General features: G+C 42.7%; 1 protein-coding gene across 10 annotated transcripts in view; it reads right to left on the reverse strand.

Moving 5' to 3' along the window:
* LOC118357185 (keratin-associated protein 10-9-like) overlaps positions 1-22,000 on the reverse strand; it is a 53,100-nt gene that overhangs the window by 23,348 nt on the left and 7,752 nt on the right. For 2 of the 10 annotated variants that reach the window (XR_004820198.1, XR_004820199.1), the window contains exons 1-3: positions 21,662-21,962; positions 10,972-11,446; positions 3,540-3,706 (exon numbers count right to left, since the gene is read on the reverse strand). Coding sequence is in view for 3 of the 10 variants with exons in the window: in XM_035728515.1 (XP_035584408.1) it covers positions 3,692-3,706; positions 10,972-11,446; positions 21,662-21,696 (525 nt within the window). In the remaining 7 variants the exon portion in view is untranslated. Of the gene's footprint in view, positions 1-2,360; positions 3,201-3,232; positions 3,707-9,685; positions 12,197-21,661; positions 21,963-22,000 lie in introns of those variants that run through there. The other 8 variants (XR_004820197.1, XM_035728514.1, XR_004820200.1 and 5 more) reach the window with 7 other exon arrangements.

Below are 22,000 nucleotides of genomic sequence, written 5' to 3' on the forward strand. Positions count from 1 at the left end.
AAACGGGGACTCTCGTGATGATCTTACACTGGACCCGCCCAAATGATGTAGCCAGTCCTGACCTGGCCGTTACTGCTCACGAAACCTTCAGCTTCTAAGGGGGAGGATGTAACTCTGTTTGTTGTAGGTTTCACACCACTGTGTAGGTTTTTGCTCCTATTGCATTCATTTCGAGGAAGGTACTCCCCCTTTTATCTTCTCTACAAACCTTTTAAAATCCTGAACTTCTGAGAGAACTCTGTACTGGTCCTTCAGATGCCTCCCTTCTCTTCATTTTCACAGACATGCACGATTGGGACTGGAGCTTGTTTTTCTAACTTTCTTAAACACTCCCGAGGTCTCGAATCCGACATGAACATAGTTGGGGATATATGTGGCTTCTTTTCACTGAATTTCTTTTTCAATCTATTTTCCATAAACCTATTTCATATCTAACCCATACATTCCCCAAAGGAAAAAAGTTGTATTAGCAAATCTGTTAAGACATAGAAGACATCCTATAACTTCCCCGGCTTCTCCTTTCCATGGAGGGTAGCACGGCCTTAGCTCTTCTAATTTCTCATATGCCTACTTAGATGTGCCTTGCTCGCCCCATGACAACTCTTTTTTCTTTTTCACTCCGGTAGGAAGAAAGTAATTCTTTCACATACCCACTTCAAAATTATGTATCAAGTCTCTTGCAAGAAAATAGCCTTTCTCAGGTCGGTAGAAAGTAACTTTGCTCTCTCTGATAGATTGATTCCTTGTGATTTCTCTAAAGGTCAGTGAAACATGGTCATCAGGCCAAATTCAGCCCATGACCTGTTTTTCTCTTGCCTGAGAACTAAGAATGGTTTTTTTCCTTTTTTAAGGGTGGTAAAAACAAACAAACAAACAAACAGTATGCAATAAAGAAAACCTAAAATATTTAGTATCTGTCCCCATAGAGAAAAAGCTTTCCCAAACCTGGATTTAGAGAACTGTAATAATCTGCCCTCCCTCTTAAACAGAAGTCAACAGAAAAAGTTACTCTAAGCTTTGGCAAAAACAGTCTTCAGCCTCTACTGGGTCCTGAATCCTGTGTTTCCTCTCTGTTCTTCCTGCACAGCAGCTGTTTCTAACCATTTCTACTGTGCGTAAGAGCTTTCTATTGGGCTCCAGGCCCTTGGCAAGCCCATAGACCTTTCTGAGGGAAGTCGTCCCAAACACAAGCTTTCTACATAAAATATTTGTGGTTTGTGTTCTTTGCCAGAAGCCAAGTCTGCTGTCCGGGCAGGAGTCCAAAGCAGCCGGGGTAGAGGGAGAAACTCCCCTCCAAGAGGAGGGTACAGTGGCATTCTTCCCAGCGGGGATGCCCATGCTGGAGAATACCGGCAGACCCACCCAATCAGGCGCTCTCTTTTATAGGCCCTACAAATGCTCAGGTGTACTCAGAAGAGCCTCAAAAACTCAGGTTATTTGGGGAACCTGGCTGCTCAGTTGGTGGAGCGTGCAACTCTTGATCTCAGGGTCATGAGTTCGAATGCAACATTGGGGGTAGAGATTACTTAAAATAAAAATTAAAAAATAAAAACTCTCAGGTTATTCACTCAGTTCTCAGAGGCCTGTTGCTAATCTAGGGTTTGGAAGTAGTGAGACCCAGAGTGACTGGTCAGCTGCTGAGGGGTGCTTCTGCACCACGTCTGGGCCCTGCGCCTCCGTGCCACGTACCCCATGTGTGTCTCTTTCTTGCGGTGTATGTGAGCCTGAATAGTCCGCCACAGTTGCAAGCCTGCATCAGTTTCCCCTCTCTCCCAGGTGGTCTTGCTCCTACCACCCTCGCCTCAGCAGCAAGCCTGCGTCTTGCTGAGCCTCGTTTCAGCCTTTCCTTCTGCCACGGGAAGCATGTCCATGTGGCCAACCTAGGAGGGGACGGGGTGGTGTTAAGATGACACCCCTCAAGCTTGCACCCGGGTGGACTGCATAGCTATCCAAACTGAGTAGCTGGTCTTCTAACCTCACCATGGGCTGGCTATTCTAAACAGCGTCACATAAAATACTCCTGCCTGAGAACAGTCTTTTGCTGGTCGGTTCCAAACAACTGCAGCAGTTACTGTTGGATTTTCCTAATATCTGAAATGAGCACTTTTTATTATTCCTTTAATAAACATTGTACTCTCCATGCAAGTATTCAGAGACCTCCCAGTTATGTGGCTGGCATCACACATACCCACCCCATCATTTCCTCTTTTTTAATTGTTTAAAACTGGAAAGTGACTCATATCCAGTCAGGGGCACCTGGGTGGCTCAGTTGTTAAGCGTCTGCCTTCAGCTCAGGTCATGGTCCCAGGGTCCTGGGAGCGAGCCCCACATCGGGCTCCCTGCTCGGCAGGAAGCCTGCTTCTCCCTCTCCCACTCCCCCTGGCTCTCCCTATCTCTCTCTGTCAAAAAAAAAAAAAAAAGAACATACCCAGTGGTAGCATTTAGTATTTTCCCCTAAATTGTATCTTTTGCATGCAATACAAAAGTATCACAAAGTATTACTTTCCCCCCATTTTTGTACTGTAATTTTTCTATCAAAAATTTTTTTCCTACTCACATATGTACAAAGTTCAAAACAGAAAATTTTCACTTTTTGCATTTACTCTCTGGTCGTTTTACTATTAGCTTCATTTCATGATTCCTGAAAATAACATTTGTTAAAAAAAGATACACTCTAAAGAAACTGGTACATGCAGACAATGGAATATTATTCAGGACTGAGAAGAAATGAGTCATGAAGAGACATGGAGGACACTTAAAAGCATATTACTAAGCGAAAGAAGCCAATCTGAAAAGGTTATATATTGTTTGATTCCAACTAAATGAGCTGTGGAAAAGGCCCAACTACGCAGACAGTAAAAGGATGAGTGGTTGCCAGGGGTTGTGGAAAGGGAGGGATGAACAGATGGAGCACAGAGGAATTTTAGGGCAGTGAAAATATTCTGTATGATATGATGCACACACCATTACACGTCGGTTCAAACCCACAGAATGTACACCACCAAGAGTAAAGCCCGAGGTAAACAAACTATGGACTTTGGGTGATAAAGATGTATCAGAGAGGCCTCATGAACTACAACAAACGTACCACTCCCACACTGGATGCGGAGGGTTGGGAAGACGACCCACGGATGGGGGCAGAGGGTATATGGGAAAATTCTGTACCTTTGGCTCAATTTTGCTGTGAATCCAAAATTGCTCTAAAAAAAAAATAAAGTCTTAAAAAAAAATCCATTCTGGGTGTGAGCTCAGTGCACCTCTGGGCGTCCCTCTTCCAGTCCCCCGGGTTTAGCTCCCATGCTCTCCCACCCTCCCAGTGGCCACACTGGCTTCCCAGCCTTACCTGTTTTTCCCTTGCCCCCCGCGACCTCCCCCTGGCTCCTGGCTCCACTCCAGCAGCATGTAAACATGCTCAAGCATTTTCCTGTCTTGTCTTCCCTCCCCTGCCAGATTCCTCTAGAGTTTTCTGTGCTTGCTGGTTCCACAGGTTCACCTGCTCCTCTATCCTCTACCCACTGCAGTGTGACCACAGTACCCACCTCTTAAGATGCCATGCTCGCCTGCTTTCTCCTGCCTCCTGGGTTGCTGTCTTTTCTCCATCTGTGTCTTACGTATCCGAGGTCCTCAGACTTAGATCCTGAAATCCTTACATCTCCCACTCCACAACATCCCTGAGGAATCTCAGTTACCTTCAGAGTGAGGACACCTAGACCCAAACAGCGCAGAGATCTAAGGTCACACCATGTGACAGCATTAGAGGGTTGTGTTTAATCCAGGCCGAGTGTGTGCTAGACACTGTGTTGGAGATACAGCTGAGAATAAGATGGCACTCCTCCCCCTCCGACTTTTGCAACTTGCAGAGCCCTCCCTTCTCCCCCCATTCCACCTCCCCAAACCCCCATTCCACTGGGCCCCGCCCTGTCTAGTTTCAGGTCTCAGTTTAAAATGTTCCTTCATCAGAGACGTCTTCCCGGACTGCTCTTAAGACTGGCTGGGTTCTTGCCTTCCTGTGTGCACAGGTGCCCTCTACCTGCTCCTGTGCATTTCTTACTATGCCTTGTAATCGTTTACTTATCTATTCTTCCCCATGGGTGCCTCCGGGTCTTACGGTTGTAAGACCTTTCCTTGGCTTGAGCTGAGAACAGAGCAAGCCATGCTACTAGGAGCCACACCAACTCTATTTTGGGCAATGGACGATAAGCTCATCGAAGGCGTCAGGCCTCCCTCTGCAGGTACTGTCATATCCATGATCCCGAGCACACTACCTGGCATACAGCAATTACTCAGAAAGTGTTTGCTCTTTGAAGAATGCATGGAAACATGAATGAATGAACCACTTGACTTTATGCACTTTGAGAAATACCCTAATTTCTTGGGCAGAGAAAAATAATAGAGTAGGAGGACTACTCTGTTTGGAGGTAGACAAATGGATTAGCTGACCTCTGTGGGTCCCTGCCAGTCCAGTGATTCTGAATTTCGAAGGAGGATTTATTTTTCTTTGTTACTAAAATTCTGAAGAACATTGCTTTGCAGAGATATTAATGAAAGGATAGTTCGCTCAATAGGTGAGAAAATCAATATAGTATATAACTTGTCAGATGCATGAGTCTTTCAAATTCAAGTTCTGCTTTTAGTTACATTAGATAGTATTGCCACCTAGTGGGTAATATAAAAATTCTTCCTGGAACTACATGCCATGACTATTTGGTAAATTATTGTGAATAAGGTTATTGACATTCTGAAACTGAACCTAAACAAGCTATTTCAGGAAGAATTCTGTTGGCCTGGTATTTTCTGTAACTCAGGAGATCTGACCGACCTGCTTATCATGAAGTCAATGGAAATTTCTAATAAGGAAAGTTCAAGATTTCTTTGAATACATTCCACTAGGGTGCCTGTATGGGTCAGTGGGTTAAATGTCTGCCTTCAGCTCAGGTCTCTGGGTCCTGGGATCTAGCCCCACATCAGGCTCCCTGCTCAGCAGGGTGTTTGCTTCCTTCTCTCCCTCTGCCCCTCCCCCCTGCCCGTTCTCTCTCTCTCTCTCTCAAATAAAAGGAAAAAAAAATACATTCCACTCAGAGTGCACAGAGCACTGTGTTCAAAATGTACTTGAATTAATTCTTTCCTCTACGTGGTTCCATTACCAACTTAATACACAGGATTGCTTTAGGGTTTGCTTTTGTTCATTCATTTTCACTTAATTTTTTCCAACATTTTATTATAAAATTTTCGAACAGGTAAGCTGAAAAAACTTTTACAGGGAACATGTGTACACCCACTACTTAAGAGTCTACCATTAGCATTTTACTGTATTTGCTTTACCACATTCATCTAAACATCCCCATATCCATCCATTTTATGTTTTTGAAGCATTTTTAAAACAAACTGCAGATACTGGCTTGTTTCCCTCTAAATACTTCAATGTCCATATCATTAATAGTTTTTATTTTTTCCATTTGTGAAATATTCACATAGTTCAAAAGTAAAGTAGATGCTCAAAAGTCTCACTCCTATCCTGTTCCCCACTCTCATTATTTTTTTTTTAAGATTTTATTTTTATTTGTCAGAGAGAGAGCACAAGCAGAGGGAGTGGCAGGCAGAGGGGGAAGCAGACTCCCCGCTGAGCAAGGAGCCCAACATGGGGCTTGATCCCAGGACCCTAAGATCGTGACCTGAGTCAAGGAAGACCCTTAACTGACGGAGCCAGCGAGGCGCCCCGCCGCACTCCACTGAATAACCATATTCCATTTCCACTGGCTCCTGACTGAGCCTCTCTGTGTTTCTTTTTTATGAAGATATAAGTACAGACATACATTCTCATTGCTTTCTTCACTAAAGGCAGAATGCTATATATACTCTAATTCTACTCTTTTCATTTAATGGCATATCGTGGGAATTCTCCATTTCAGAGATCTCCCTAATTCTTTGTGTATGGATGGCTTCATAGTACCGTAACATTGGGTAGATAAACCATAATTTATTCAACCCACCTTCTACTTACATGCAATTTAGGTCATTTCTGATAGTTCGGCATTATAAATCATGCTGTAGTGATAAGCCCTGTGCACATGCTGTTTCCGGTTTATGGCGGCACACCTTCAGGGTGAACCCACAGAACTGGAGTTCCTAGTCTCGGGTCAAGGTACATATGGACACAGCAGCAATGCATCAGCACGTACAGCCAACTCCCGTACATCAGCTGTGCATGAGAGCGCTTGTGTCCTCCCAGGCTCACTGAAAGAGTGTTTATTAGTATCCTGTTTTATTAGTGTTTTACTACTATTCTGTTGCCGTGTGGCAGGCTGTCATGCTCTTACTAGCTTAAAACCAAACACATTTATTATCTCATAGTTTCTGTGGGTCAGCAGTCTGAGCACAGCTTAGCTGGGCCCCGTGCTCAGGGTCTTACACGGCTGTAAATGAGGTGTTGGTCGGGCTACGTTCTCATCTGGAGTTTCCACTGGGGAACACTCTGACTCTGAGCTTGTTCAGGTTGTTGGCAGAATTCATTTCTTTGGGGCTGTAATGCTCATGGTGGCTTGCTTCTTCAAGGTCAGTAGGAGAAGGTCTCTGCCCTCAGGACAGCCCTCTGTTGGAAGGGTACCCTACTAATAAGTCAGGGCCACCAGGATAGTATCCCTTTTGGTTAATTTAGAGCCAAATGACTGGGGCCTTAATCACATTCATAAAATCCAACTGCCTTTGCCATATACTATAACCTATTCAAGGGCATAACTCCAAAGATCAGATATCATGGGGGGCTGTCTTAGAATTTTGCTTACTGGAAGAACAGTTGTCAAGCTTTTGAATATTTGCCAATCTTCTAGGTGAGAAATAGTTTCTCAGTGTTTTAATTTGCATATGTCTTATTATGAGTGAAGTTGAGTGTTGTTTCATACATTTAAGGACCATCTGTAGATCTTCTTCCTTGAACTCTCTGTTCCTATCTTTAGCCCTTTTTCCCATTGAGTTTGTGGCTTTTTTCCTTCAGTGTTTTTAGAGCTCTTTATAAATTAGGGAAATGAGGTCTTTGTGAAATACATTGCATACATTTTCTCTCAGCTCGCCATTTGCCTTTTGTCTCTGCTTATGGAAATCATCAGGTTTTGAAGATGTTGATAACAAATTCAAATTTTTTAAGACAATGTATAGGCCACTACTTATATAGGCTAAACAAAACATGCCCAGAGGCCCACGTACAGCACATGGACCACTATCCACACCATCCTCTGCAGCAACAGTGGCCCCTGACTATATACAGATATACTTTTTAACATCACTTGAGTCATAAATTTTGAAGCTCCGTTGATAATATGTTTCACCACTTCACTTCTCTTAGCTGTGCTCACACTGCATCAGATGGCTTGTCAAAGAAATAAACTGGTGTAAAAATCGGTGGATGCCAAGGTTTTTATGGCCAAATATTTCCCAATATTTCCACTCCCTCACTCCTTGTTTAATCCTTTCTAAGTTACTATTTTTTTAAAAATTATTATTGAAAGTTGCAAATGTAGGAGCGCCTGGGTGGCTTAGTCGTTAAGCGTCTGCCTTGGGCTCAGGTCATGGTCCCAGGGTCCTGGGTTCGAGCCCCGCATCGGGCTCCCTGCTCAGCAGGAAGCCTGCTTCTCCCTCTCCCACTCCCCCTGCTTGTGTTCCCTCTCTCGCTGTCTCTCTCTCTGTCAAATAAATAAATAAAATCTTAAAAAAAAAAAAAAAGAAAAGAAAGTTGCAAATGTACATAAAAGTAGAGGGGCTAGAATAACAAATTCTCATGTATTCATATACGCTAGCCTCAATGGTTATTAACACAAGGCCAATACTGTTTTATTTAGACCAATGGCTCTTAACTGTGAATGATTTTCCCCACGAGAGTATTTGTTAATGTCTGCATTTTTTTTAAAGATTCTTTTATTTTGGGGGCACCTGGGTGGCTCAGTTGGTTGAACGTCTGCCTTTGGCTCAGGTCATGATCTTGGGGTCCTGGGATCGAGCCCCGAGGCGGGCTCCCTGCTCAGCAGGGGGCCTGTTTCTCCCTCTCCCTCTCCCTCTGCCCCTACCCCCTGCTTGTGCTCTCTCTCAAATAAATAAATAAAATCTTAAAAAAAAAAAAAAGTTTTTTTTTTTATTTTTAAGTAATCTCTATACCCAACACGGGCTAGAACTTACAACCCCAAGATCAAGAGTTGCACGCTCCATGGACTGAGCCAGTGAGGCGCCCCTCAATGTCTGCATTTTTGTTCATCACCACTGAGGAGAGCTTCTGGCATCTAGTGGGTAGAGGCCAGGGATGCTCCACAACAAAGGGTTATCTGGCCCCAAATGTCAATGGTATCCATGTTAAGGAAACCTGATTTATGCCTTTACCCTTCCTTCCTACATAGATTTATGTCAAATCAAGTATCAGATATATCATTAATCTATAAGTACTATTTATAGATAAAAACCGTTAGAGTGAAACCCACAATACCACTGTTATCCTAATATCTTAACATCATAAAATATACAGTGTTCAGATTTCCCTTATTTTTTTATAGTTGGTTAATTCAAACAAGATCCACAAGTTGCATTTGTTAATATCTTTTCTTATACTCTACAAATCCTTCCTGCTACATTTTTCTTTTAATCTTGCCATTTAGTTGTTGGGAAAACATAGGTTATTTGTCCTGTAGAATTTCCTATACTTTGGATTTTGTTGATGGCATCCCCATGGTGTTTAACATAATTCTCTATCTCCAGTATTTCCTTAAAGTGGCAATAGATTTCCAATTCAGATTCAATTTCAGAGCAAGAATACCTCATAGGTGGTATCTTTACCTTTAAAGAGATTGCCAAGAAAAAGCCAGTGAATCTTCGTTTCTAAGTATAACCCTGGTGATCTGGAAAATAAATTCTGAACTCATGATATTCTCATATCAGAACATTTAGGAGCAGAGAGAGAGAGCGAAGAGTTCACACTCTCCCCTGTTTTCTCAGATGGCAGCTTCACCTAGGATGATGAGCCTTCTGCGGGCTTCCCCAAGTCTAGGGAGTCCCACACAATGTCCCTACTGGCAGCCCGGTGCCTAAGTGGGATGACTAGGGACTAAGATGAAGGACTTCTAATTTCCCGACAGCCTCTGGGCAATTTGGATCTAGTCTCCTGGGCATAATAAACCCCTCTCTAGGGAGACTGAAGGGACAATCTGATTTAAAACGAGCTAGTCAGGGCGCCTGGGTGGCTCAGATGGTTGGGCGTCTGCCTTCGGCTCGGGTCATGATCCCGGGGTCCTGGGATCGAGTCCCGCATCGGGCTCCCTGCTCCTTGGGAGCCTGCTTCTCCCTCTGCTTCTCTCTCTCTATCCCTCTGTCTCTCATGAATGAATAAATAAAATCTTTAAAAAAATAAAAATAAAAAAAAATAAAACGAGCTAGTCACTCTACTCCTTAGAGGGAAGGACTTGGTCAGAGTCACGTTCTAAAGGAGATTAAGTGCCTCCCTGTGTGAGCGCCCAGGTGCACAGGCATCAACACTCCCCAAGGTCACTGGAGGTAACTCGTTAGCACAACAGCAGTCCTGGAGGTTGATAAGGAGAAGGAGATTTTGCTGAGTAAACTACTTTCCCAGTTTTCCTGTTAATACTGGGTAGTGCTGGTGAGGGTGGTCCGCGGACAGAGCCGGTCAGCACCCAGCAGCCGGTCAGCACCCAGCAGCTAAGGGCTCTCTGGTACCCCCACCGCCCCCGGGGCAATACCGCAATAGGATGGCTCTGGTCTCTGGGAGACACTTTCCCCAAGCAGCTTCCTCTGGTGCCCTCGAGGGTGGACTGCAGAAAAGCCCAGAGGGATTTCCAGCAAGTTCCCTGGGGGCAGCACCACAGGACCTCCCTGCTCGGCATGCCCTCTCCAGCAAGATGGGGATCTCAGCACGGGTGGGGAGCTAGCGGGACAACAGCTGCTCCTTATACTGCCCTCTTCAGAGTCCTTGTCTTCACTTCCGTGCGTGCTGAGGAAGAGCATCTCGGACTGGCTCCTCTCTGGGACCCAGACCCCACTGGCGGGAAGGGACATTGGCAGAAGTCGCTGAGGAGCTTGGGTATCTTCCCTCCAGGACTGGGCAGTGAATTTGGAGTGGAGAGGTGACCCACTAGTGCCTCGCACGCATCCTGACTGCTCAGGGGTTCTCTGGGTAACAGGTAATACCTGCTCGTTCACTAGCAGGGTTTTGTGCTGATTCATGTGAAATGTTTTATTAAAGATACAAATGTTAACAGGATTAAAGTTACATGGCTTTAAAAATGAAATGAAATGCAATGAAATAAAATTAAAATAAAATAAAATAATAAAATAAAATATAGCTTTAAGGATGCCTTTCCTTGGCTTCAGGTGCTCTGATGCCGTCTTTGCTAACTTTTCTCAGGCTCTGGGCCACTTGGCGGGTCCCTTAGCCAAGCTCCTCTGGTTTGGTATCTGCTGATGCACAGACACTCGCTGGCTGACAAGGTGGGCTCTAACCTCCCACGAGTGAGGGGGTTCTATCTATATTCTCCCCGGCATCCAGGTGGTCTCTCCTAGGGACCTGCCTACATTACCTCAGCTTCTCTATCTTCTAGCTTTATTGCAATGTAACTTACAAACGACAGAATTCACCTATTTTAAGTGCACAGTTTATGAGTTTGGGTAATTTATATAGAGTCTCGTAACCACCACCACAGTCGAGACATAGAACACTTCCTTGACCCTCAAAAAGTGTCCTGGGCCTCAACTACTTTTGAGAGCCTGAATTACGTCCTTGAGGTTTCCACTTTCAATACTCTGGGCTCACTTTCTGGGCTGGCCACCTGGTCACCACATTTCATTTTCCTGAGAAACATCTCTGTTCTCATCCTACTTTGCAGACAAGAAGGAACAGACAGGTTTAGTGCTCAATGACTGAAGAACCTTTCCCTGACTCCATTAAAAGGTCCACTCTGAGTTCATTCATAGGCATTTTACCTCCAACCTGTACGGGTGCTGGTGTTTCCTGATCTTGCTATATTTCTGACTGCATGAAGGAGCCCTCATAGGGACACAGAGACTGTCACTGGAACCACAACACACGGCCGGCAGGATCCTGGAGACACAGAGACTGTCACTGGAACCACAACACACGGCCGGCAGGATCCTGGAGACGCAGAGACTGTCACTGGAACCACAACACACGGCCGGCAGGATCCTGGGGACGCAGAGACTGTCACTGGAACCACAACACACGGCCGGCAGGATCCTGGAGACGCAGAGACTGTCACTGGAACCACAACACACGGCCGGCAGGATCCTGGAGACGCAGAGACTGTCACTGGAACCACAACACACGGCCGGCAGGATCCTGGAGACGCAGAGACTGTCACTGGAACCACAACACACGGCCGGCAGGATCCTGGAGACGCAGAGACTGTCACTGGAACCACAACACACGGCCGGCAGGATCCTGGAGACACAGGTAAGGGCTCCTAGTGCCCAAGTCCCCAGAGTTGTCCCTGTGGCTTCTTCTCTTCCCGACCCAGGAACTTCCCCCGTTTCCTGAAGTTAACCAGTTTATGTCTGCTGCGTGCAGCCTGAGATACTCTACTAGGCTAAAACCTTTAATAATGGATGTAACTTCCCAAGAGGCAGACTAGAATTGTTCTCTTACTGCTGCCGGAAGCCTATCCCCAAGAGCTACGGAGCCTGGGAAATGTGATACAGTTTATGGACCAAGCTTCTTCGTGCACTAGGAAAGCTATGTACCCAGACGGTCTCCTTCCCTTTCCTGAACTCAAGTCTGGCCATTTTCCATTGAGCTAGTCCTAAGCTTTCCCTCTATCTCAAAATTTTTATAGTGTTTTTTTCATATATGCTATTATTTTCATTCATCTTTCATAAGCCTCCTGCTTTTTCCTAATGTCCATGAATTAAATCCTGTATCTCCTGTATTATGTTTACATTTACGCAAAATTTTCTGACAGCTCTGTTACAGGAACACATGTTGTGTGTGCATAAACATATTACCACAGAAGACAGAACTTCCTGAGATTGGTGATGTGCGATGTCAAAAGCTGAAATTCTGACCTCATATTCAAAACTCACTCAAAAATTTTTCTTTTGGGGGCACCTGGCTGGCTTAGTCAAAAGGACATGCAAGTCTTGATCTCCAGGTCGTGGACTGTGAGTTCATGTCCCGTGTTCAGTATAGAGATTGCTAAAAAAAAAAAATAAAATAAAATAAAATAAACTTTGAGGGAAGAGTCCAAGGTGGTGGAGGAGTAGGAGACCTTAGTTTCGTCTGGTCCCAGGAATTCAGCTAGATAGCTACCAAATCATTCTGAACACCTGCGAACTCAACTGGAGATCTAAGAAAAGAATACCTGCAACTTGACAAATAGAGAAGTGACCACTTTCTGGAAGGTAGGAGGTATGGAGAAGTGAATCCGAGGCGATATTCGGGAAGACAGACGACGGGGGAGGGAGCCTCCGTCAGCCAGCTACCAGCAAGTGATAGAGCCCTAGAGCACAAAATCGGAACTTGTAGAAGTCTGCTCTGCTGAGGGACGTCGCTCCAGTGGAGAAGTTGGGCGGAATTCTAGCTGGGACAGTGTGGTCTCAGGACCCTCGGGGTCACAAGAAGACTGCAGGTGCCTGAGTGCGGCAGAGCTCCCAGGCATCTAAGCAGGGAATCCGGCTATAATCAGCAAGCCCAGGAGGGGGCTGTCAGCTCGGGGTTGCCATAAACCGTGAACCAGGGCACTATGGGGCGGCCGCTCCCCAAGCAGGGACCCAACAAGCGGCAGGTCCGGGGAGAAGCCCCTTCCTGTCCGGGGGGGGGAGCGATGCAGGAACATGCCCCAGGAGCCTGCAGGGTTTGGAGACTGGAAATGGGGTCATGTGCCAGAGATAGAAATGCTCGGTCACAGGCCAGGTGAGCACAGGGTGCGGCGGAGACCGGGGAGACAGGAGTGACTGACTGCTTTTCTCTGGGGGTACACTGAGGAGTGGGGCCCTGGGCTTTTGGCTCCGGGGCGCAGATTGGGAGGCCGCCATTTTCACTCTCATCCTCTAAAGCTGCTTGGAAAGCCTTCAGAAAACAAAAGCCACCTAGAGCAATCTGGAGCAGATGACTTAGCCTGACCCCTGGCAAGTGTGGCACAATTCTGCCTCAGGCAAAGACATCTGAGAATCCCGGCAACAGGCCCCTCCCCCAGAAGATCAGCACGAACAGCCAGCAAGCCAAGACCAAGTTCACCAATCAATGAGAACGGCAGAACTCCAGCGCTAGGGGAATACTGCACATAGAATTCATGGCTTTTTTCCCCTGATTCTTTAGCTTTTCAATTTTAATTTTTAAAAATTTTGTTCTCTTTCCTTTTTCAACCAATTTCTTATTTTATCAACTTTTTAAATCTTTAATTTTCATACTTACAGTTACATTCTATCCCTTCATTGTATTTATATTTGTATATACATAAAATTTTCTGTCTTTACAATTTTGGGATGCAGTTTCTTCTAACAGATCAAAATACACCCAAAATCTAGAATATGGCTCTATTCTATTCACCTGTCTGATAATATTCTCAATATTTTTTTTTCTTTTTTTCCTTCTTCCTTTTTTTTTTTCTTTTGTTAAAGTCTTTTAAAATTTTCATCTTTAGAGTTACATTCTATCCTTTCAATGTATTTAATTTTATTTTTGTATATATACAAGTTTTTCTTTCTTTACAATTTTAAGATGTAATTTCTTCTATAAATTGACGAAAATACACTCAGGATATAGTGTATTGCTCTGTTCTGTTCACCTGTCTGTGTATATCCCTTCCCTTTTTTTGTTGTTGCTGTTTTTTTCCCTTCTTTTGTTTTTTCTTGTCTTTTAATTTTCATTTTTACAATTACATTTTATCCTTTCATTATATTTCATTATTTTTGTACATATATAAGTTTTTCTTTCTTTACAATTTTGGGATCTAGTTTTCTAACTAGACCAAAACACACACAGGATCCAGTGTATTGCTCTATTCTGTTTACCTGTCTGATTATATTCTCTTTTTTTAAATTTTAATTTATTTTAATATTTTTTAATATTAATGTTAATTATTTATTTTATTTTTTTCAGTTTCTGGTCTCTTCTGATTTGTTTAGTGTATATTTCTTTGGGGTCATTGTTGCCATTTTAGTATTTTGTTCTCTTGTTCATCTATTCTTGTCTGGACAGGATGACAAGATGGAAAAACTCACCTCAAAAAAGAGAACAAGAGACAATACTGAGTGCCAGGGACTTAATTAGTATGGGCATAAGTGAGATGTCAGAACAAGAGTTCAGAATAACAATTATAAAGATACTAGCTGGGCTTGAAAAAAGCATAAAAGACACCAGAGAACCCCTTTCTGGAGAAATAAAAGAACTAAAACCTAATCAAGCTGAAATAAAAAAGACTATTAATGAGGTGCAATCAAAAATGGAGATTCTAACTGCTAGGATAAGTGAGGCAGAAGACAGAATTAGTGGTATAGAAGACCAAATGATGGAGAATAAAGAAGTTGAGAAAAAGATAAACAACTACTGGATCACAAGGGGAGAATTCGAGAGATTAAGTGATACCATAAAGTGAAACAATATTAGAATAACTGGGATCCCAGAAGAAGAAGAAAGAGAGAGAGAGGCAGAAGGTATATTGGAGCAGATTACAGCAGAGAACTTCCCTAATCTGGGGAGGGAAACAGGCACCCAAGTCCAGGAGGCAGAGAGAACCCCGCTCAAAATCAATAAAAATAGGCCAACACCCCAACATCTAATAGTAAAACTTACAAGTCTCAGAGACAAAGAGAATATCCTGAAAGCAGCTTGGGACAAGAGGTCTGTAATCTACAAGGGTAGAAACATTAGATTGGCAGCAGACCTACCCACAGAGACCTGATAGGCCAGAAAGGACTGGCATGATATATTCAGGGTGCTAAATGAGAAAACATACCTAAATATCATAAAAGCCATATACAAAAAGCCCACAGCAAATATCATTCTCAATGGGGAAAAACTGAGCATTTCCCCTAAGGTCAGGAACACGGCAGGGATCACCACTACTGTTCAACATAGTACCAGAAGTCCTAGCCTCAGCATCAGACAACAAAAAGAAATAAAAGGCATCCGAATCAGCAAAGAAGTCGAACTCTGAGTCCTTGCAGATGACATGATACTTTACGTGGAAAACCCAAAAGACTCCACCCCAGAATTGCTAGAACTCATACAGGAATTCAGTAAAGTGGCAGGATATAAAATCAATGCACAGAAATCAGTTGCATTTCTATACACCAACGAGACAGAACAAAGAGAAATTAAGGAGTTGATCCCATTTACAATTGCCCCCAAAACCATAAGATACCTAGGAATAAACCTAACCAAAGGGGCAAAGGATCTGTACTCAGAAAACTATAGAACACTCATGAAAGAAATTGAGGAAGACACAAAGAAATGGAAAAACGTTCCATACTCATGGACTGGAAGAACAAATACTGTTAAAATGTCCATGCTACCTAGAGCAATTTACACATTCAATGCAATCCCTGTCAAAATAACATCAACTTTTTTTATAGAGCTGGAACAAATAATCCTAAAATTTGTATGGGACCAGAAAAGACCCCGAATAGCCAAAGGAATGTTGAAAAAGAAAACCAAAACTGGTGGCATCACAATTCTGGACTTTAAGCTCTATTACAAGCTGTGATCCTCAAGACAGCATGGTACTGACATAAAAACAGACACATAGATCAATGGAACAGAATAGAGAACCCAGAAATGGACCCTCAACTCTATGGTCAACTCATCTTCAACAAAGCAGGAAAGAATATCCAATGGAAAAAAGACAGTCTCTTCAACAAATGGTGTTGGGAAAATTGGACAGCCACATGCAGAAGAATGAAACTGGCCCATTTCCTTACATCACACACAAAAATAAACTCAAAATGGATGAAAGAACCAAATGTGAGAAAGGAATCCATCAAAACTCTAGAGGAGAACGCAGCAACCTCTTCAACCTTGGCCACAGCAACTTCTTCCTAGAAACATCGCCGAAGGCAAGGGAAGCAAGGGCAAAAATGAACTATTGGGACTTCATCAAGATAAAAAGCTTTAGTACGACAAAGGAAACAGTTGACAAAACCAAAAGACAACCTACAGATGAGAGAAGATGTCTGCAAATGACATTATCAGATGAAGGGCTAGTATCCAAAATCTATAAAGAAGTTATCAAACTCAACGCCCAAAGAACAAATAATCCAATCAAGAAACGGGCAGAAGACATGAACAGACATTTCTGCAAAGAAGACATCCAAACAGCCAACAGACACATAAAAAAGTGCTCAACATAGCTCAGCATCAGGGAAATACAAATCAAAACCATAATGAGATACCACCTCACACCAGTCAGAATGGTTAAAATTAACAAGTCAGGAAATGACAGATGTTGGCGAGGATGCAGAGAATGGGGAACCCTCCTACACCATTAGTGGGATTGCAAGCTGGTGCAGCCACTCTGGAAAACAGTATGGAGGTTCCTCAAAAGGTTGAAAATGGAACTACCCTATGACCCAGCAATTGTACTACTGGGTATTTACCCCAAAGATAAATATAGTGATCTGAAGGGGCACCTGCACCCCAGTGTTTATAGCAGCAATGTCCACAATAGCCAAACTATGGAAAGAGCCTAGAGGTCCATCAACAGATGAATGGATAAAGAAGATGTGGTATATATATATATATATATATATATACACACAATGGAATATTGCTCAGCCATCAAAAAAAATGAAATCTTGCCATTTGCAACAACGTGGATGGAACTAGAGGGTATTATGCTAAGCAAAATGAGTCAATCAGAGAAGGACAATTATCATATGATCTCACTGATACATGGAATTTAAGAAACAAAACAGAGGATCATAGGGGAAGAGAGGAAAAAATAAAACAAGATGAAACCAGAGAGGGAGACAAACCAAAGGACACACTGAACTCTAGGAAACAAACTGAGGGTTGCTGGAGGGGAGGGAGGGAGAGGGAATGGGGTAACTGGGTGATGGGCATTAAGGAGGGCATGTGACGTAATGAGCACTGGATGTTATATAAGACTGATGAATCACTGACCTCTACCTCTGAAACTAAAAATACATTATAGGTTAATTTTTCATAACAAAAAATAAATATTACAGTGAAAAAAACTTTAAAAATGTATTCTTTTCATTAAGAACAGGTGAACAGATTTTCAAAAAAAAGGGTTTTTTTTTTTTTTCTCCTCTTGAGAGCCTTTTTAAGCTTTTTTAAAGTAAGCTCTGTGCCCATGATGGGGCTAGAACTTAGGATCCTAATATAAAGAGTTGCATGAGAGCCATTTTAAAATGTAGGAACTGCTTGGCTCTTCTTCTAATACAATAAAGTTCAAATGACCACAACAAGGAAAAGACAACACACATGGCAGGACTACTCAGGTACTTGCTCTGATCAGTCCTGGAGTGCATGCTGGCTACTCCGGCTTTGAAGTGAGGAGCAAGCAGCTGAGTAGGCTAGGAAAGCTGAAAGCTTTCTGTTACGGGTTGAATAGTGTGCTCCTCCCCGCCCCCCCCCCCACCCAAATCATAGGCTGAAGTCCTAACTCACAGTACCTCACAATGTGACCTTATTTGAAGACAGGGTCTTTATAGAGGCAATCAAGTGAACACGATAGGGCAGAGCCTGCCTTACTCTGTTTGGGCTATTACGGCAAAAATACCGGAGACTGGATAATAAACACTTATTTCTCACAGTTCTGGAGGCTGGGAAGTCCAAGATCAAGGGGCCTGCAGATTCTGTCTGGTGAGGGCCTGCCTCCTGGTGCTTCTTGGCCACCTTTTCACTGTGTCCTTACATGATGGAAGGAGGGAGGGAGCTCACTGGGGTCACTGATTCCATTTATTATTACTGCCCAAAAGCCCCCACCTCCAAATAGTATCATATCAGGGATTAGGCTTCAAAATTTTGGAGGGACACCAACATTCAGTCTACAGCAGATCCTAGTCCAATATAACTTATGTCCTTACAAAATGGGGGAATTTGGACACAGAGACTGATGTAGGAGGAGGGTGATGGGAGGAAGAGTAGGGAGAAAGTGGCCATCTCCAAGGGCCAGACCCTCCCTCTACAGTTCTCACAAGGAGCCCCCGTCTGCCACCAGAAGACAGAGCGGCAGTCCTTCATTAGAACATAACGCTTCACCACTTTTGCTTCCTTTGAAACTAACAAGACCTAAGGCATAACTTGCTCTCTCCTTCATAGATGTTCCTACTAACCCATCAGCGGAGCATGGCGGGTAGTGTACTTCCAGGCCTTCCCATTTGAAGGGAATCCAAGTGCATCCTCAGTCAAGGTCCAGGCAAGGCTTTCTTTCCCACTGTGATGCCTCATTTTAGGTCAACGTGACTGAGCCATCGGGTCCCCAGATATTTGGTCAAACATTATTCTGGGTGTTTCTGTGAGGGTGTTTTTGGATGAGATTCACGTTTAAATAAGTACACTGAGCAAAGCAAATAGTCTTTCATAATGTGAGTGGGCCTCATCCAATCAAATGAAAGCCTGACCCTCCCCCAACCCCTCAATCCCCCCCCATAAGAGAGAATCCTGCCTGATGACCCCTGAACTGGGACACAGGCTCTATAGAAACTTCAGTCCTTCAGATTCAAACTGGGACATTGGCTTTGCAGATTTTGGACTTGCCAGCTGACATAATCATGTGGGCAAATTCTTTAAATTTATATCCATCCTACTGGTTTTGTTTCTCTTGAACAAATACCTAATACACCTGTCCTCCCTTATGTAGCCAGCAATTCATTCTCATCACATAAGCTGACTCAACAAGTTAACTTTTATAAAATAACTCTGTGAATTTTATGAAAATTTTCTCCATGCCCAAATCCTTACAGAAATGGTCTGGGTTTAAGAAATAAAATATAAATAAATACCAAAAGAAAAGAGAGATAAAGACAATTTCTGCTTGGAATGCACTTGTTTTGAAAAAGAACACAGACAGCCCTTTGTGAAATTTCAGCAGCTTCTTTACACAAATGACAACTAGCAGACCAGATATGTCTTTTGTAAATAATGAACTTCTCAGGATCAATACTCATTGTTCTGAAAAGTGAAAGTTAAAACACCCTTTTTTAAAACAAAACAAAACAAAACAAAAAACACCCTTTTAAAATTACAGAGGGGCGCCTGGCTGGTTCAATAGGAAAAGCATGCAACTCTTGATCTCAGGGTCCTGAGTTTGAGCCCCACACTGGTGTAGAGATTACTAAAAAGAATAATAATAAATTTTATGGGGCGCCTAGCTGGCTTGGTTGGAGGAGCATACGGCTCTTGATCTCAGGGTCATGAGTTTGAGCCTCATGTTGGGTGCAGAGATTACTTAAATAAAATGAAAGAAAGTGAGAAAGAAAGAAGTGAAGCTTTAAAAAAAATTAAAAAAATAAAATACAAATACAATGAGAAGAAAAATTACATGTAATGGCTTATGACATATAACGGTGTGTGTTCATCATGGACTGCATTCACTATGTGTTTTTTCATTTCCTTGGTACTTTATAATCACCTATTTACTGCCTTTTATCTTAAAGCTGATTTATCATCATTAAAACTAGTATGTATCTCATGTTATTAATTATTAAAATGTTACCTTAAAAATAAAAACACTAGGGTGCCTGGTTGGCTCAGCTGGTAGAGCATGACTCTTGATTTCCAGGTTGTGAGTTCAATCAAGCCCCACACTGGGCATACAGCCTATTTAGAAAAATTAAAAAATTAAAAAACAAAAACCCTAAATCTGATAAATTGTTTGAATCTGAATTTCTTTTCTGCTCTCATTTTTTTCAACTTTGTGCACATTTCAGGTAACCTAAAACGTAAATTCAACTATTTTAATATAATTCAGAGTAGAGGAACTGGATCATTCTACAAATGATTCTATATGAGCTTTTTGAAAAGACTGTAATAAATTGTTATGTGTTCCCCCAGGGAAGCTTTCAGAAAAATAGGGATTATCATGTAATAGGCAATTTCTGAACTCTGGCTGAAAACCTTGGGAATTTAGTTTAGCCTTAATAAATGATATATTTTAAAAAGGTACATGTCCTCTCAGTTGGTCCTACTGCCTTTCATTAACATTTTAATTTATGATTATTCTTTATAGCATGTTAAATGACTGGATAATCTTAATCCAATCAATACCCATAGTTTCCTTCGTGCAGATAAGACTACAGGATATTTGGATGTCTAGAACCAAATTCTGATTAAATGACAACCACTTGCCACTTTTTTCCAGATCCCTACAAAATTGTTTTCCCTATAAATTTGTTCTTCAAAAACAGTATGAAAGCGTACATTGTAGAGACATTCCCAGTAGTTTGGGGGCTTGAGGATCTTCTGCCTCTGGAGAGAGGAATATTTTCCGAACCTCTCTCTTTCCATATGTGGACTTCGAGTCAGAAGATCTGAAGTCTGTCTGTCTCACTGGCTAGTGGTCTGAGATCTTGGGCCTGTAATTTAGCCTCTCAGTCTTGTGAAGTAGGGAGTAGAAAACATCTGACAGGGCTACTAAGAAGATTCACTGGGATGACATATGTTGCGGTATTTTAGCACAGTCAAGTCTCACTGAAATACAATGCGAGACACAAACGTGAGCCACATCGATCATTTTTTTTTTTCAGGAAGCCGTATTTTAAAAAGTAAAAAGAAACCAATGAAATGAATTTTAACAACATTTGCATTTAATTCAGTATATCCAAAGTATCGTTTCAACATGTGATCAGTACAAAAAATTATGAAAATGTTTTACATTCTTTTCACACTAAATCTTTGAAATTCAGTGTGTATGTTACATTACAGCATATTTCGATGAACACTAGCCACATCTCAAGTGCTCAAAGGTCACTGTGTGACTAGTGGCCACCCAACTGGATAGAGAGGTACAGATCTGAATTAGTCACATTACCTAGTTGATCATTTAGCAGGCAAAACAAAAAGGATCTAACCTAAGCTGGTAAAATGGTTGTTTCAGACTCTGGGAGCCTCACGACTTTTCCTAAAGCAGGAATCATCTCCTTAGGTATGTTGAATTAAAAAAAATGTCAAGCAATACTGAAACGTATAACGTAAAAGTCTCCCCACACCATTCCCAAACTAAGAAATACTATTAGCAACTACAGATAACATTTAGGTAAGTGGGTTTTGTGATACTTCTGGAAAATCACCAATTCTCTTATTGCTCCTCAGGTTTTTAACTTAGTGACCTCATGATTCTACCTCCTTGGTTTGCTTACCATTTTCTTATGGAAGAGATTTGTCTTTCCCAGTTTTTTAGTTCTGTTAAGAAACATTATGAACGGGCGCCTGGGTGGCTCAGTTGGTTGAGCGGCTGCCTTGGGCTCAGGTCATGATCCTGGAGTCCTGGGATCGAGTCCTGCATCGGGCTCCCTGCTCAGCAGGGAGTCTGCTTCTCCCTCTGACCCTCTTCCCTCTCGTGCTCTCTATCTCTCATTCTTTCTCTCTCAAATAAATAAAATCTTAAAAAAAAAAAAAAAAGAAACATTATGAACTTTGCCTTATACTCTACCCAGTACGGGCTACCTGAATAGAACTTGAATGGTATATACTTACCACTTTGGGTCTTTCCAGTGATCCCTTTTTATCATGCGGCTGAATGAAGAAACTGGAAGTCAGTTACTATTTCGACTGGCGGGCGTGTCACAATCAAACGACACTGTGCCTGTACTTGGCACTGGTCATCAGGATTCTCACTTTGGAAATCCGGTCTACGGATACTTTTCCAATCAATGAACTGATTCCTTTACGAATTTAGATTTTATGTATGTCGCCCAAACAAAGCCAGGACCACAGCGCCGTGCTCTGTACATTGTGAGGTCGGTGGAAGAGACACCGGTGAGAGGCGGGAGGTGGGCAGGTGGGCGCAGTTGAGACAGCTCTGCCTGAGAGCGG

This window comes from Zalophus californianus, chromosome 7, assembly GCF_009762305.2.
Source record: "Zalophus californianus isolate mZalCal1 chromosome 7, mZalCal1.pri.v2, whole genome shotgun sequence".
Lineage (NCBI taxonomy): Eukaryota > Metazoa > Chordata > Mammalia > Carnivora > Otariidae > Zalophus > Zalophus californianus.